Source organism: Lingula anatina, chromosome 2 (genome assembly GCF_051362555.1).
Source record: "Lingula anatina isolate TDL-2025a chromosome 2, LinAna3.0, whole genome shotgun sequence".
Classification (NCBI taxonomy): domain Eukaryota; kingdom Metazoa; phylum Brachiopoda; class Lingulata; order Lingulida; family Lingulidae; genus Lingula; species Lingula anatina.
This window is the reverse complement of record NC_141768.1, coordinates 13,126,004-13,143,405: the sequence shown is the minus strand read 5'-3', so window position 1 is coordinate 13,143,405 and position 17,402 is coordinate 13,126,004. Positions and strand designations below refer to the sequence as shown.

The window sequence follows — 17,402 nt, the reverse complement described above, 5'->3', positions numbered from 1 at the left end:
TTCGGAACATCACAAATCGGAACACCTGTCGTGCAAAGGTCAAGGTCAAGAATACTGCGCAACCGCGAAATACGGATGGTCTTTCTGAGAAAGCATGAAGGGTAAGATCGTTTAGATCCATTTTCTTTGATGCAAGCTGAATGAGCTCAAATACACTTGTAATGTTAGTGAATTGAGGCATTATTCTTAAGTTAACAGTAATACCCCAAAATCTGCAATTAAGCTCTGGAATTGAATTATTCAGCGAAGCAGACCAACATGTGAATTTTAGAAAAAGAAAAAGAAAAAGGCACCTGGCACACTTGGTTCTTTGGGGGCCGTAGCGATAGTAGAACCTTCGGACCAATGAACTCTTGATTAAAAAATCGATAAAAATGTGGTACTTTTGTAGTATACCCCCCCACCCTGTAACTTTCTGTAACGTTCACTTTTCAAACAGTTTTTTTACATTTTATTGTTCATCTATGTCAAAGCTATTTCAATTAAATGCTTTTGTAATTACCTGTGGTCTTTTTATTAGTTTTAATCATGTTTAATCCAGCCCATTGAAATACAATGTTAGAATCTTCAATTTACACCCGCAGTCAATAACTTGCCGCGTTTTCGTTGGCTAACTCTAAGGTAATTTTATGTGAACAAGTAGCTCATAATAATTTCACAGAGGAAGTCCAAGTATACAATGTATCAAACCTATGTTCACATAAAATAAGGTAGAGTTAGCCAACGAAAACGCGGCAAGATATTGACTGCGGGTACATTGTAAATTTTCACATTGTATTTCAATGGGGTGGATTAAACGTGATTAAAACTAAAAAGACCACAGGTAATTACAAAAACATTTTATTTCAACAGTTTTGACATAGGTGAAATAGACAATGTAAAAAAATGTTTGAAAAATGAAAGTTTCAGGAAGTTACAGGGTGGGGGGGTATACTACAAAAGTACCAAAAATGTTACCACTTTTCGGACCAATGAACCTTCGGACCAATGAACCTTCGGACTATCGAGACGCCCCCGGTTCTTTGACTTTGACGTAACCTCGAGCTACGGCTCCAGGGTTTTACCTCAGAAATATTCGTTTTGGTAGGAAAACCCTGTGGAGTGGACCTTACACGTTAATCGACAGAACACCCTACTCATCTGGAGCAGAAGTTTAATATACAGTTTGGTTGAGGAATTGGTGCCAGCTGTACACTAAGAAACAAGTGTTTAGTGGCTATAATTTGTAAGAGATAGAATTTTATTAAAAGTTCTGTGTATAATTTTTAAAGCAGTTACAGAAAATGGAACCATTATATATCTCAGAACTCACTCGGCCACATTAGCATGGACGGATTACTAGGACTTTAACTTTTAAGCATTTACTCTTAGAACATGCTGCTTCAGAGAAAAAAGCTAATACATTTTATGGTGTATGGGCTTTAAATTTATTATATACGTAAACTATGGAATAGTTTCTTATTCAAATGAGAGCCATAGATAACTTGTACAATTTTAACAAACAATTTAAAGACTTACATTTTTTGAAACAGTGAATTGTGATTGATCAAGCAGTTTTTATTTTTTTGTTTTTTATCTTGTAGATTATTCTTTATTGTGATCAAAAATTAGACTCAAAATTTGAGGTTTTTAACAAGCTGTTTATAATTTTTATGATTAGTTTGCCATTTTTACATGTAGCTCTCAATTTTGTCATTTTAAAATCTTTATCAACTGTAATGTTTAGTTCTTAGATTATAAGACAGATTGAGATTTTAAATGAAATACATCATATAAAAATACATTATATCTGATAATATTATCATTTTTATTAAGTGATTCTGATTCCACAAACCATAACATTGTAAAATGCCAGCAATCTTTCACCCATTAGTCATATGCCAGAGTTGGAATTATTTGACTTATTCATCCAGATATACATTATTGTTATTTCAGATGATGAAATCACACTGGACAGTATGGAATATGGTCCTCTTGGCAGTGACGCTAGTGCTTAATCCAGTAAGAACTACTGAGGAGCATTTGAGCAGGTGTTGGTGGAAAGTGGAAGCGACAGAGACAGCAAACCCTTATCATGTAGTACAGGCTGTCAATGTTTTAAAACCAGAACAACCCTTAAATAGTTCAATGGAATCTGATGTATTTCATCTTACGGCTCATGGTCAGGTGAAAACAGTTTTGTGTACTTACTATGTTAATCGACTTTGGCAAAAAAGAGAGAACATATTGTAGTGCCATGTTGTTTATATAAATTTATTTTAAGAAAAGAAGGAATGCAGAGAGAAAGATAAAAAAGTTAGCTAAAATGAAAGAGGTGTTGAAATTTGAAGGTCAACACCACCACATGTTTATGATATTTTGATATTTTTTATTGATGTCTAAGGTTTGGCAAATATACTCTTATTTTTAGGAGGATAGTGCTGTATTCCCATATTTTTTGCGGGTCAGAGTTGTGTGTGGAGAAACGGTTTGTATAACTGAATGTGCTCTAGGCTGGAGATTTATCTAGTTTCACTTGGGTCACTATTTATACTCAGCGCTTCACTGACTGGGGCTTTGGTAAACCAACAGACACTGTAATTTGAAATTAAAATTCCATGATTATTGATAGGCATACTATAGGCTTTAATTTAGCTGTCAGATTCTTGGAATTTCCCACTTAATATCCAGTCTTCCCAATGGTATTATTTACTATTGGCCTGTTGTTATGAATTATGAGGCTTAGTGAGACACTTTTTATGTACAGACACAGATGTGTCTGTACATATAGCCGTCATCTGCGTCTGTCGTCGCTGTCGCCGTCGTTGCCGTCGTCGCCGTGCACTTTTACCGATAACACGATAAGTGGAAAAATGTTTTTTCTTTTTGTTTGAAACTTACAGAACTGATGAATATTCATAATACGCAGGTCGAGTTCGAAAATCAGCATGATCGGGTCACTTATATGGAATTTATGCTGTTTTTTCACTTTTTTCAGCATATATGCAGCACCGATAACACGATAAGTGGAAAACCATTTTACCTTTTGGCTTGAAACTTACAGAACTGATGAATATACATAATACGGAGGTCAAGTTCGAAAATCAGCGTGATTGGGTCATTTTTAGTGAATTTAGGCTATTTTTTCTCTTTTTTCAGCATATGTGCAGCACCGATAACACGATAAGTGGAAAACCATTTTACCTTTCGGCTTGAAACTTACAGAACTGATAAATATTCATAATATGCAGGTCAAGTTTGAAAATCAGCACGATCGGGTCACTTATAGGGAATTTATGCTGTTTTTTCACTTTTTTCAGTATATATGCAACACTGATAACACAATATAAGAAAAACAGATTGGCCAATTGTCATTATACTCACAGGAGGGGCCTATCTTACTAAAACGCAGATTGAGTTTGAAAATCAGCATAATCAGTCCATTATTTTAGAAGTTATGCTGTTTTTTCACATTTCCTCACATTCAATTCTTAGGTATGTTAACAGTCTCATTATTGAACTAATAAGATACGTAAAAGTGTTTGTTTGACATTTCCTGCATCTTTACAACATTGTTAGTTGATTTTTTAAAAATGATGGTAAACTTGTTATCATGTATTGTGTAATAAAGTGTCAAAAATTTTTTGCAGTGTCAAAAATTCGTTGCAGTTTGTCAGATGCATTCATCCACTATGTTCAGAATCTCAGAATGGAGGAAGTTGGACATTTAACACTGTTCTATTGATACTTTTCCCATCTCATCAATTTTCTTCATTGGTCATATAAAAATGGCAGTAAACTGTTAATTTTGTTTTATGTTAAAAAAGTGTTAAAAATGGAAATAAACCCATTTCAGAAAAGTGCTGTCTTATTTACATTTTGGCATTTTCAAGATGTGACTTCGAAGTTCCATGGGCCTGAAGACCTTTGCTAGTCATATTTTCTGAATATCCATGATACTAATATTTTATTATTAAAAATTGATGGTCATTATGCTGTTAAACATTATGTAATATTGCATCAAAATTTGAAGAAACCCCTATTTTGGGCACTGCTCCCATGATGACCATTTAAGGAAAATCATGTCACTTACTGTTCTCAAACTTACAGGAAAGAGACATGGGACTAAAATACAGCTTCAGTAGGCAATGCAGTCTGTTTGGTAAATTTTTCTGGCAATTAAACAGTTTTTTGTGAAAATTTAATTTTTCACATATTGGCATTTCCAAGGTGTGACTTAGAACCTCCACGGGCTTGAAGACCCATGCTAGTCACATTTTGTGAAAATCCATGACACTTATATTTTATTATTAATAATCGATGGTCATTATGCTGTTAAGCATTATGTAATGTTGCATCAAAATAGAAGAAAACACAATTTTTGGTGCTGCTGCCTTGATGACCATTATGGGAAAACCGTGTTACTTATGACTGTCAAACTTTCAAAAAAGAAACACAGGTGCCACTGTGCCACTTATTATAATTTTACACTTACAAGTACGATTTTTAGGATTGGCCTTCAGCTCATGAGAAAACCAGCTCTATTGGATTATCATGTTTATTGTATTTATGCATTTTTTGTGAAATTTTCATTTTTCTCATTCTGGCACTTTCTAAGTATAAACTTGAACTCTGATGGGCCTGGAGCCTTATGCTTTTACTTTCGTCTGTGTTACCTGTTGTGCATAAGTTGATGTTGACTGTGCAGTTAAACATAATGTATTATTGCATCAGGATTGGTAGTCTCCTATTTTGGGCATTATGGTTTTGTGCTTTTCTTAAGGTGTGACTTATGGGCCTGAAGACCTTTGAGTGGGTCAATCTGTAAATTACCCTTGGGTATCACTAGATTAATTTCAGAGTTATAAAGTCATTTGCTTTAATAGGCCATTAAATGAGATTACGTAAAGCACACTTGTTGATATTTCCCTGTAAACTCCCAAAGGTAAAGCTCTCTGCTAGATTAATAATAAGGAAGCAGTGATAATTATGCAGGTAAATTTTGTTTAATATTGCAAATAAGTTTTAAATATATATATATATATATATATATATATATATATATATATATATATATATATATATATATATATATATATATATATATATCAAACTGGAAGATTAAAAGTTTGAATAGCATCTTCATTGGAATTATATTTACCTCAAGCTCTGCCAAGGAGGTTATATTTTCACCCCTGTTTGTCTGTCATCCACATAACACAAAAAAGTTTTGGACCGATTTTGCAGAAATTTTCAGGAACTGTCGGAAGTGGGCCAAAGAGGACAATGATTAATTTTTGGTGGTGGTCCGGATCAATAATCAATCAATTATCAATAATAATCAACAATTGCTGCCTTGGCAGAGGTCTGCACTCTCAAAGTGCTTTTCTAATTTTGTTGTTTTCCTTTATAATTTTTTCTCAAACACTTGCATTTGTGACTTTTGACTCTCATCTGCCTGGGGCTCTGCACATTTTCTGTATTTCTACATAAGCAGTTGTATTGTTTTTTATGTCTTTAAACATTATGTAATATTATTTTATGCACTGTCATCATTTTTCAAATATTGAGAGTTTCATAATGTGAATTTGAACTCTCATGGTCCTGAAACTGTAATCTTATTGAAGGGGTGGATTGAGACCATCTTCTGGGTCTTCCGGAAGACAGTCAGGTTATTAAGTTTATATTGACTGGTATGTATTTTTTTCTGTTGGAAGACCATCAAAATGGAGGATGGATCAACATAGATACTTTGTAATACTGTCAGAAAATATCTCTGGGTCTGCTCCTGTTATTGACCATGTTACCTGTTGTGCAAGATTAAAATTCAGTGTTGACTGACAGTGCTATTATAAGCATTATTTATTATTGCATCAAAATTGACAAAATGACCTTTTTTGCATCTTTATTTTCTGTTTTTTGTCTGTACATTTGACAGCTTTGCTGCTTTGTTTTTATTGATTTCTTTAAATTTTTGCACAATATCTCCTGACCATTTTGGATGTAAAAAAAAAGAGAGACTGAAATAAAAAAAGTAAAAAAGTAAAAAAAAAAGTTTCAATGCAAAAAAAATTGTCTTTGAAGCAATTCATAATACCTACTGTTGGGAAGGTTTTGTTGAACCACAGCCTTAATCTGAAAGTTAAATTATTAATTACAAATTTGACATTTTCCATTTAGGACATGTGGGATACGCCCAGAAAGCTGGCAATGACAGGGTTCACCCCCAATGTGATGACATCTTTAGGACCAAAGGATAAACAATTACATTATACTGGACTGATACAAAATTTTTACAAAGGACAACTTGTAGACCTAAAGAACACATCAGGTAAAGTTTAGTGGATTTTGAAGATGAAAAATATCAATACTTATATATTATAATGTGGGATATTTGACTGTGGTGGCATTAACTTCTCTCTGTATGCATGTGCAAAACAAGAACAGTTTCCCAGGGAGTTGACTTAACTTTATCATTGTCTCTGACCAAACGTTGATGATACTTTGTTATGTGACATTTTCTGTGTGGTATTGCCAATAAATATAACTTATTTTCATCACGTCTCTTTTTTTATGGTGCCTTTTTTTCAGAGAGAGTTGATTTATTCTTTTTTGATTATTTTTTAATTTTCATCTCCTAGGTCAGTTCTTGGTGTGACTTCAGGTTGCTTTGTATGCACAGTAATCTAAAGTTTAAAAAAGAGCTTGCCTGTAATTTGACTTTTGTTTTATACAGTACAATTTCTTATAGGACAGTTTCATACTTTTTATCTACCATCTGTGTTTAGGACATAGACTTAAAAACATAAAACCACTAACTATTTTATAGGCTGCCACTTGTTTTGATATGTCTAAATACGGATTGTAGAAGAATTCAGTCTTTTGTCCTCAAATCCCCTTTTCATGTCAGTTTTAGACAGTCTCTGCTTATCATTTGCCTTTCTCTATTCCTTCTCCTGTCTGCCTGTAGCTTCCTCTACTTGTGATTGCTTATTGTGTGAACCTGCTTGGCTGGTGCCTCTGGCCACCACGGGGTTGGAACACCATATCCCTGTCTCTGTTAACCAACCTGGAATGGAACAATATGTAACTCCTCTTAGGTAGATAACTCACAGTGCTCAAGTTGTTTATATTGAAGTTTCTTGTTTAATGTTTGGTATGCTTCATTGTGCCTCTTAAGAAACTTTAATCTGTTCTGGGTATTCTTTTCATTTTATGGTATGTGTAAGCGTTTTAATATATTGTTACCTTTCTTATGTGGTGTTGAAGGTTTGACTTTTCTGTGACTTTCTAATTTTCATATGTGTTTTAAAAACTTTCTAAAAATATTCAGAGCAAGGTATAATTTCCTTTAGGATTGTTGACGGAATTTATTCATTTATTTCTATGAAGTTGTATGACATCCACCATGTAATAGCAGTTGTGTCTTTAATTTTTCTTTTCTCTTTAAAGTGGTGATATCCATCCTTTGTGGAAATGCAATAAATCAAAAATTTCATTACAGATATCATTTCCTTGTAAAAATTCAAATTGCAGAACGTTGCTGTATCTTGACACTCTGTCACAGCAAGCACAGTTAAACGCCAGCAATCTAGATACAGTGTTTCAAGAATTGGCGTCTGGAAGGACTTTTCCCTTGCCCTACCTTCCTCACCTGTCCTCTAGCATGGCCCTTGGAGGATTTACTCACCAGAATATCATCATCATCAGCAATGATGAGTTTAGGAATTATGTATCATTAAAGGTTATTATAGATTTTTTGTAAATCCTTATTGGGGATGAATCTAGAATATGAATTGTTCTTGCTGACACTCTAAATGTAATCCCAGTGCCTTTAATGATTTATAAAATAGAAGAGTGAGTAGAATACTAGATCAATCCTTCTTGTACATTTTAAATGCTGTGATTTAAGGTACTTGTGCTGATCAAAATATCAGTAATTCTCACCAGTGAATGTTTTGTTTCAGGCTTTGAATGATTCCTTTGACAGTTCAGTGGTGTCTGTTACCTCTTTGAGGGAAAGTTATCTTCTTTTAACCTCAGTATGTATAAAGAATTAGATTAGAAAATTTTTGCTTATTGCCAAATTGTAACATATTTTTGTCTTAAGTATGCCTAATAGCTGTATGACCATGAACACCACAAATTTTTGAACATGGAAGTCTCTTTAGAGCTGTTGGATGACTTTGCCAATGTGGCCCTGTTCTCTGAGGCCTTTGTTATCATGTTCTTATCGTGGGAGAGGGAATCATAAGCCTGTATTGTCACCTTATATATCATTTTCTATTTAAGACTGCCCTATACCAAATGCCAGTGAATGGATCTCCTAACTTCAGTGTGGTTACCACACTAAATAAGCCACTGAAGAAGGTGATACTACCCAGTCAAACCAGGGCCTACAGCATACATGTCTTACTCCTTGGTACTGGCCAAGAAGAGGGAAAGATATTCATAGCACCATTAAAAAAAATATCAGGTAACTTCAAGAAATTAGATCAACTTACTGCATGTGTTGGACTTGGAGCCAGACTTAAATTGAGTTTAATTTTTGAAAAAAGCTTAAACTTTGTAGTGGATTCAAAAGTTCTTGACATAAAGACTACCAGTACCTTTATACCGTAAGTTTTATTCCAGATGAGTTGGAGTTTTCTGAACTGGTTGACATGCATGGTAAGCACCCTTGTGATATGTATCCAACAGCAGACTATGACAACTGCACTGTGATAGATGCCACACTGGCTGCAGACCTGGACAACACCATCTCTGTACTGTTGTACTTAACAAAATCACCCAACCAACTTGGCTTCTATGCCCTGGTATCTCTATCTGGTAGGTGTAGTTAGGAAAAATGTTGTAATTTGAGATTTTTGAAATTCTGAATGCATTTTTTTGAGAGTTAAGATTTTTGACTGCTATTTGCGTGGCATTTTATTTATGCACATACTGAGCAGTTTCATGAATTTTATGTTTATATTTAATAGTTTGTTGATACATTTTTTATATAATATGAGATGTCTGCATCTTTTTTTTCTAAAGCATGGTAAAGGATATTACATAGTGAATTGTAATTTTTTGGCATGCAAGACTAAATATTCTTAGTTTAAGTAACATATACTTTTATTTTATGGATGGGCATAGGGATGATTTAAAGATTATGGTGACAGGAAAAGATAAGTAACATAAATTACTATATATATATATATATATATATATATATATATATATATATATATATATATATATATATATATATATATATATATATGTGAAAGTAGCTGGTAACTTTAAGTCAGAATTTTTTCAATTCTTTTAGCTGCCAGTGCCCTTCAGTATGAATGGCAGAGTTTAATAGAATTCCCCAATGATTTGTCTCGTGCTCAAGATTATTCAACCACTTGCCGCTTCCCTGTTATCAGTTCTGGAGAGGATTTTGAAATCCGTCTCACTGGATTGACTTCTGCTGGCCATGTCAGCCGCCATCTTTTTATGTGGGGAAATGTCATTATACACAGGTAAAACCTGTGATATTACCCTTACTTTATGAGGCAAGAGGCTACTTTTCTAGATTAATCTTCTCAGATTACATAGTGTTATGCATATATTTCTCAGTTGTCACAAATCTTACTGGACTGGTTTTCATCCTAAAGGGTATATTTTTTTTACATCAGATGGATTAATTTAAGTTTCTCTCAACTTGTTGTCTGTATCATCTATTGCAGTCACAGTGTACCTGTGTACCTTAGCTGTTTACTTGAATATTACTAGTTACAAACTGTTTTAAGTTAGTATAAGAATAGTAACTTTGTGTGGCTTATACACTAATTAAGTTACCATAATAAAACACATTTTGGCAACATGTTTCTCTTACTGTAGTGTTGATGGTGGCCATAGCCTGCAGATGCTGAAAGGTTTCCCCATCACCAGTAACATCACTTTGCTGACTGTTGCTGATGATGGAAGATTTGCTTTCTTAACAGACTCTGGAGAGGTGCGTACCTTTTTTCTTAATCTCTTGGGGTTAAATTTTTACAATGCTGTCCACTCATATTTTTGCAGTGTTTAAGAATTTTCAGTATTCATTTCTGTCTGTTGTTTCCATCTCACTGTTTGGGATTTTTTTTTTTAACATTTAGATATCCAAGTTTCATTTCTTTAATGATCTGGCTAATATAAACAGTGTTCATATTCATAAAAAAAGTTTGTAATTAAACTTCATGAAAGAATTTAAAAAAAAAAAAACTTAAATTTCATAATTTGACATCATGTCAGGGGAAATGGAATGGCAAAAGCCTGTAAAATCCACAAACCAGAGTAGAGGTACCTGTAACTTCTTGTTTCTAGATATGGTATGGCACGACTGGGACTAAGACAGTTACTAAACTGTATCCAAGTCAGCAATGGGAGGTAGTGAAGTCCCTGCAGCAAACCTCCCAGCTGCAAGGAGTCACATTTTCACTGTTCTACTCATATTTTGGAGAATTGGTGCAGGTATGGTAAGATAGTGAATGTGGCATTGCTTAGTAATCTTAAGAAACAGAGGGACAGGTGTATGATGTTCCAAATCTATAAACTACAAATTTTACTCTTTGGAATGTTTAGCTTGATTGTGTGTGTCTTAAGCAAATTTTGTCTTAAAAGTTATTTGATTTTATGATACAAGTTTTCATTCCCCATTTTAAGAAACAGAAATAGTATTACATATAATGTGAGTCTACAAACTTGCAGTTGATTGCTGTGGAAGATCATCAGGATGGAATTTTGAGAAAAGTTATCCCAGTTGATGATGTGCTGTCACTTATGGCCTATGAGAATGCTGTTAAGGATGCTCTGATGTAAGTGTGCACTGTATGTGATAATCTCTTGTATTTGAGGAAATTTCTTATAAAGATCATGCATGCGTAGTAATATATATATATTATTATTATGTAATGTTTGGTTTTTCCAGAGATCTAGATGCGCCTGGCCATAGTGAAGATGTGGTCATTCATAAACACGCCTGTCCTGTGTCATCCATCACTTTTGAGATCCCAGGATTTCAGAAGTACACAAGAACTGAGGTAAGAGATGATTGTTTCAAGATGATATTTGACAAAAGACCAAATAAGGTTGGTAATAAGCAGAAGAGGTGCTGAATTTTATTTGTGTTTTTCAAATATTATTTTGATTCCCAAATTGAATAAAAAAAAAAAAAACGGTGATGCCAATAGTGAAGATAAAAACATATAACTTCTCTCCAATACTACAAAATATTTGATACATCTTTTACCTGTTTTTCATAATGAGTCATATATTAGATATTGCAGCCATTAATATTGGACATTTCTCATTTTTTCTCTCTTTTTTGTCTTATCAGAAATTTTCTTGGACTCCACCAATGGTAGACAGTACCCTGGATATTCACTCCCAGCCATCCAGGCTGTCATATCAAGCCCTGGTTAACAAGTTGTTAAAAAAGAAGCAGAGATCCGGGTACTTGCTCAAGTATCGAGATGAGATTGCTGAGTGGAAAAGTTCAGGAGAATTTGCAATGGGAGAGGTATGTTTATTAGAGTGCTCTGTTTTCCACAATATTCAAAGGATAATACAGATTAAATGTATAGAATTTAAACACCACTTTGGGAAAAATTGCATATAGAATCTTGTCATAATTAGTTCCTCCTAAGGTTTCTCATAGGTCTTTGCATCCTGTAAAAATTCCTTGAGCTGCCTTTTATTCATGTTCAGTATGTTTACATGAATTCTGTCCAAGTGTTTAAGATATGATGTATTGCAGGGGCTGTCTTCTGGGTCTTCTGGAAGACAGTAAGATTTTTTCTGTTGGAAGACGGTCAAAAATGGAGGATGGATCAACAAAGATAATTTAGAAGACTCAGAAAATATCTCTGGATCCACCCCTGTATTAAACTCATATGGACTTGATATTATTTTGACAAGTATTTTAGTATATGGCAGTTCATACAGCACAGTAATTTGTATTTTTACAGGACTTTGACCAATACCTGTATGTTAACCATTACTTGAGGCATGGTATACATTTCCGACTGGACCGACAAGGCAAGATGTATGATGAAAATATCCCCCATGATGTGCTCCCATCGTTGATTTACTTAGAGCGCTACCAGACTTTTTCATTTAAGATTGATTTGGCCTTGAATATGGATGAGATCAATGGTAAGATGCAGATTAAATGTAACCTTCCAGTTTAGTTTTAAGTTTGTACTGTTTTATGCAGTGACTTACATAACCTGATTCACAAAGAATTTTTTTCTTATTTTCAAGCATTTACCAATATTTTTATATAATATGTCAGGGTTACCTCATCTGATGATTTCAGTCCTCTTAACAAAGTTGACATTTAGATGATTGGGAAGCCCTATATATCATAAATTTTGTCCCTTTCAGTTAGCACTACAGCAACAAGTGTCTGTATCCAGTGATTAAAATTTTTTTTGGATTTTCATTTTGTTATTATTAATTTTTATGTACAGACACAGATGTGTATGTACATATTGCCATCACCTGCAGTTTTACTTATTATTTTAGAACTTATAAGCATAATTTGTAGGGTTTAAATGAAGCTCAGATTGGAAAACCAGCTTGAATGGATTATCATGATTGTTTCTGGAATTTATGCATTTTTTGTGAAATTTTCATTTTTCCATTTTGTCATTTTCAAAGTGTGAACTTGAACTCTTATGGGCCTGAAGCCTTATACTAGCTACACATTTTACTTACATCCATTTTATCTGTTGTGCATGTAGAAAATTTGGTATTGATTTTGCTGTCATAATGTATGATTGTATCAAAACTAACAGTAGCCTATTTTATGTATCATTTTTTCTGCTTTTTGTCTGTATATTTGACAGCTTTGCTGCCTTGTTTATATTTGATATGGAATTCTTTATTTCATAAGGTATTGTGCACAGTAACTTTGAGATAAACCAGCTTCACCTGTCTGTTGAGGTGACCAACAGTAGCTTGATCCAGGTGGATGCTCAGAGACAGTTCTTCCATTTCAATGATACAGTGCAGTACAGGGTAATGGTTCATTGGAGCATTTTTATGTGAATTAAAATAAATAAATGCAAGAATTTTAAAATCAGAAGTCTGTCAAAGTCACCGAAGTTTGGGTTCTACATTTTTTTTGTTTTAAACGAATATATTTTCAGCTGAACTCACTGAAAAAAAATGGGAATGGTTTGAATGTTGTTGTTTTATACATTTGAGAAGGATTTCACATTTGTTTTTAATTGTAAATTGTTTTACATTCTTTAAAGATATCAAAATATCAAAAGTTATAAATAGAGAGTTTTTCTTTGTAAAAGCATACTTATATTCACTGTATTCATGTTGTATTTCCCAGATCTCTGTCACAGACCTGGGCAGCATTCAGGAGCAGCACCCGCCAGGCCACTCCTTGGTCCCCACTACAGTCTTGTTCAGGCTGTGGCAGTCTGACTTTCAGTGCTTTAAACAGGACTGGGATGGGACTAAGAAAGGAGAGGTGAATTGTTCCACAGCACAGTGATAAATTGTATTTTATTGATTTAAACTTTACTGGGCACTGTTTGCAAAGGTGGTGGTGGGGAGTGGGGTTTGAAAGAACTGTTCTTTTGGACGGAAAAGAGTCTGCTTTGAATCAGAATTTGATCTAGGTTTTTTGCCATTCCTCAATATGGGTCTTATAAAGGGTCACTTTTATTAATCCGAAAAAGAATCCAAATTTGAAATTGCTGGGTATAGGCCTGTTAGTGTATCCTTTTCTGTATTTTATCTTGATATGCTGTCTTGACTCTTTTACTTGTGATGGAATTCTGCAAATGTGAATGACATAAGATTTAAAACATCCTTTTTTAAAAAGATTTTTATGCCATTTAACAAATTCAGATTATTTAATGCCACAATACTGTAGTGAAATTTGCAGTAAATTTGTTCTGTTATTTTGTCACTTTTATATTTTAGCTGCCATTTTTTTTTTTTTTTTTTTTTTTTTGCTCGTGTAAGATGTGAATTGAGTTTTAAAATATGTGAACTTCAGGGCCTCTATGCCATCACTGTAGAGTTGGGGTGTCCTCCCAAAGTGCATTTAGCATTTGACATCAATGCTACACTGGACAAACTGAAGGAGAGCTTGGAGCAACCCTACGACTGCACCACACCAGATCCAGATATGCCTTGTGTCTACTTCAGCAATGGTAATAAAAGGGAATTTTTCTTCAATTTTTCTTTAATCCAAATAGTGATATGTATTAGGGTAGGGTGAAAAAAAAATTCCATAACAGGTATTTTCTGAGGCGAAATTTGATGCTGAACACAAATCTGACAATCATTTTTTTCAAAAACAATTATTAAGGCCGGTAAAATGACAGTTTTCAAAATGGCAGCCAAAACTGTTTACCTAGAGTTTCATCAACAACAATAAAAGGTACTATAGTGTGTCATATGTCTTTTCTTATGTTTTTGGGGTTGTAGAATCCATTTCAGATGTTAACAGTGAGATTGATACATTTTACAGTGAGTTCAGTTACCATGTAAGCTGATAGTTAACTGTCAAGCTAGAGTGAAGAGCCAGAATCTTCAAAAATGGGGAAAATGAACCACCTCAGACATCTTGATCAATCAAAATGAGGAGTGATAAGATTTCCCAACATCTGTTGGATGGGAATTATAATGAAGAATCAATTAACCTTACCATAAAGTGAAAATTTTTCTAAATTATTACAATAGGATGGATGACACACTGTAGTTTTACATGTATGAAGCCGGAAGACATCCCTGTCATAAGCTGAGGCTAGCAAAGCAGTTGCCAAGGAAATCTCCAATGCCTGAATCTCCAAAAAAGTATTTTCCCTATCTTTGAGAAGTACATTCCCAACAGAAGTATGTTGGATTATGATATATTTGGGGAACTTATGTCTTTAAAGTGTAAGGATTAAAAGTGATGATATACGAAAGTAAAAGATTTCACTCAAAACGTAACAAAGAGTGTTTATGCTATAAGATTCATCATATGTAAGCACAATGCTTTTTATATGTAGCCTCAATATGCAGTTATTCTGTTGTAAATGTTCTCAAAGAGAGGAAAGGTATTCTTGGACATCCAGATGTTGGATATTTCTCTGGCAACTTCTTTGTTGGTCTCTGTACATGATAGTGATTGCTGCCCGGCTTCTTACGCGCAGAACATAAATATTCCATTCATCTAATTTTAATAATTTGAAGAAATTCACAAACTTTGGTTGCTTGAGGTCAGAATTACTGATTCTTCCTCATAATTCACATCCAGCAGAACTTGAGATATCTTATCACTCCTCATTTTGACTGACTAAGATCTGGCTCTTCTGTCAAGCTTGACAGTATAAACTATCAACCAACAAGGTAACCAAACTCCATTTAAAGTGTAACAAGGGCAGTGTTAACATAAGAACAAATATTTTACAACCTTTAAAACATAAGAAAAGGCATATTACAAACTATGGATCCTTTAATTGTTGATGTTGAAACTCTTGTTAGGGCATTTTGTCCGCCATTTTGAAAATTGTCATTTTGCCAACCTAAATGGCTGTTGTGAGAAAAAAAAATGGTTGCACATGTGTGTTTATCATCATTTTCTGCCATAGAAAACACTCACTTATCAAAAATTTGTGCTACACTCAACACTTTTCAATACAATTATATACATACATATAATTACTACAGTTATTGTATATGTAGTACATATGCTTTGTATGCGTTTCCAAAAATAGTTAAATAACTGACCTAAAGAATGCTTCTAGCTCAAATTTCTCATCAGAAATGAACTTTTTGGCCCATTTTGCCCATTTCACCTGTTCCTTGAGAGATTTCCAAAAAAAGTTATCTATTACCACCCATCTCAGTTGTATTGTACAGTGTAAAGGTTGGGTTATAATCTGATACTTGCTGGCTTTGCAATATAATCACTATACATCAGATTCTTCAAAATGGGGCATAGTTACATAAAATACGGTTATAATAATTTGGATTTTTTTTTTGGCAATTTCTTGAATAGATTAAGGTATTGTTATGTGTTACACTGTTTTTTTTTGTTCTTAAAACTGGTCCTTTAAAATATATATTTTCTAGACATCACCTGCTTCCTTCTTTAAAAACCAAAGGATAACAGGAATAAAAAAAATATAGTTATATGTCTGGCTTTACTCTAGGTATATAGTGCCACTTTGATTTTTTTTTCAGGTTTCCTTCCCTATTTCCGTGTAGTAGATCCTGTGATAGGCAAACACTGGGTTTTTAAAGGGCAATACACACTGAAAGTAGTAGGAGGGTCAGAGGAGAGCATAGACAAAATACAATTATTTTCTGATGAAGAAATAGCAAAATATAACAGTGCAAAGAAGTAAGTTTTTCTCATAAAGAAAGATTTATCATTGCTCTTTGTTTTTATCTTTTAAGAAATACATTAGTTGAAATTTGATTGAGTTGTCTGCCCAGTCTTTCAGGTATTATAGGTATGTTTGGTTGATTTTCTACCAAATGTCTTCTGTGAGTAGTCAATCAAGTTATGATTATTACTTAAACCACGGCTAGCGCGTAGAACAAAAGACTCGGCCGTGCTGTATGCGACATACAAGCACGTCATGTACAAGTGCATTCCACGGTCTGTTGCACTACTAGTGTAGTAGCCAATCAGAGGCCGTGGTTTAAGCCAGATACAACACTCGTCGCCGAGCTGTACGTGAAAATTACTCGTGTATTGTCTCGCCTGCGGCTCGCCAATACACTCGTAATATTTCACGTACAGCTCGGCGACTCGTATTGTATCTATCACGTACATATATATATATCACCTGTGTCTGTGGCCTTCATTACTTTTCATGTGAATGGTCATGTAGTTGAACATATCAATGACCATCAGACTAACTACATAAACAAGTTTACTTTATTAATATATACAATACCTATATTATGAATATATTTCTATTGAACATTTTAAAACCAAACTCCTCCCTAACTTGGAATCGCACTGTTTGCAATCAAAACCTTTTTAGAGATATTGAAATCAGATAATTTTGAGTCCAAGTGCACTTGTCTTAAAGTGTTACTTACAATATTAGCACCACAGCCACCCTGATCTGGGGTCCTATGGAAGATAGCATAGTGGATGAGGAGGGCTACCCTGTATATACACATCTGACTAATGGAATAAGGTAGGATACCAGCTGGGATGAGGGAGGGTCAAAACCTTAGAATACAATCTCAGTAATTGTTTTAAAAACAAGTGCTACCACCATTCTGTTATGAGTCTTCTTTATTCCTCCTCTTGCTCACTGCTGTAAATCTCTTCCTAAACTTAGTCCAAATAAATGGAAATTTCATTTAGCAACAAAAATAAGTGTATTGATGATTATAGCTTCTACTCTGGTAATGCACTTCTTGAGTAATAA

At 34.0% G+C, this 17,402-nt stretch overlaps 1 protein-coding gene across 7 annotated transcripts in view; it reads left to right on the top strand.

Moving 5' to 3' along the window:
• Positions 1-5: 5 nt before the first annotated feature.
• Positions 6-17,402, top strand: part of LOC106161333 (cation channel sperm-associated protein subunit gamma 1-like) — a 21,646-nt gene continuing 4,249 nt past the window's right edge. For 3 of the 7 annotated variants that reach the window (XM_087004366.1, XM_087004364.1, XM_087004361.1), the window contains exons 1-21: positions 6-101; positions 1,936-2,166; positions 2,411-2,467; positions 6,160-6,310; positions 6,950-7,079; positions 7,516-7,723; positions 7,947-8,021; positions 8,272-8,455; positions 8,614-8,808; positions 9,293-9,491; positions 9,853-9,967; positions 10,321-10,467; positions 10,705-10,811; positions 10,925-11,036; positions 11,333-11,515; positions 11,964-12,150; positions 12,893-13,017; positions 13,343-13,483; positions 14,018-14,174; positions 16,195-16,354; positions 17,073-17,165. In XM_087004366.1, coding sequence (XP_086860492.1) covers positions 1,936-2,166; positions 2,411-2,467; positions 6,160-6,310; positions 6,950-7,079; positions 7,516-7,723; positions 7,947-8,021; positions 8,272-8,455; positions 8,614-8,808; positions 9,293-9,491; positions 9,853-9,967; positions 10,321-10,467; positions 10,705-10,811; positions 10,925-11,036; positions 11,333-11,515; positions 11,964-12,150; positions 12,893-13,017; positions 13,343-13,483; positions 14,018-14,174; positions 16,195-16,354; positions 17,073-17,165 — 2,957 coding nt within the window. In that variant the 5' untranslated portion in view covers positions 6-101. Of the gene's footprint in view, positions 102-1,022; positions 1,226-1,935; positions 2,167-2,410; positions 2,468-6,159; positions 6,311-6,949; positions 7,080-7,515; positions 7,724-7,946; positions 8,022-8,271; positions 8,456-8,613; positions 8,809-9,292; positions 9,492-9,852; positions 9,968-10,320; positions 10,468-10,704; positions 10,812-10,924; positions 11,037-11,332; positions 11,516-11,963; positions 12,151-12,892; positions 13,018-13,342; positions 13,484-14,017; positions 14,175-16,194; positions 16,355-17,072; positions 17,166-17,402 lie in introns of those variants that run through there. The other 4 variants (XM_087004362.1, XM_087004365.1, XM_087004367.1 and 1 more) reach the window with 4 other exon arrangements.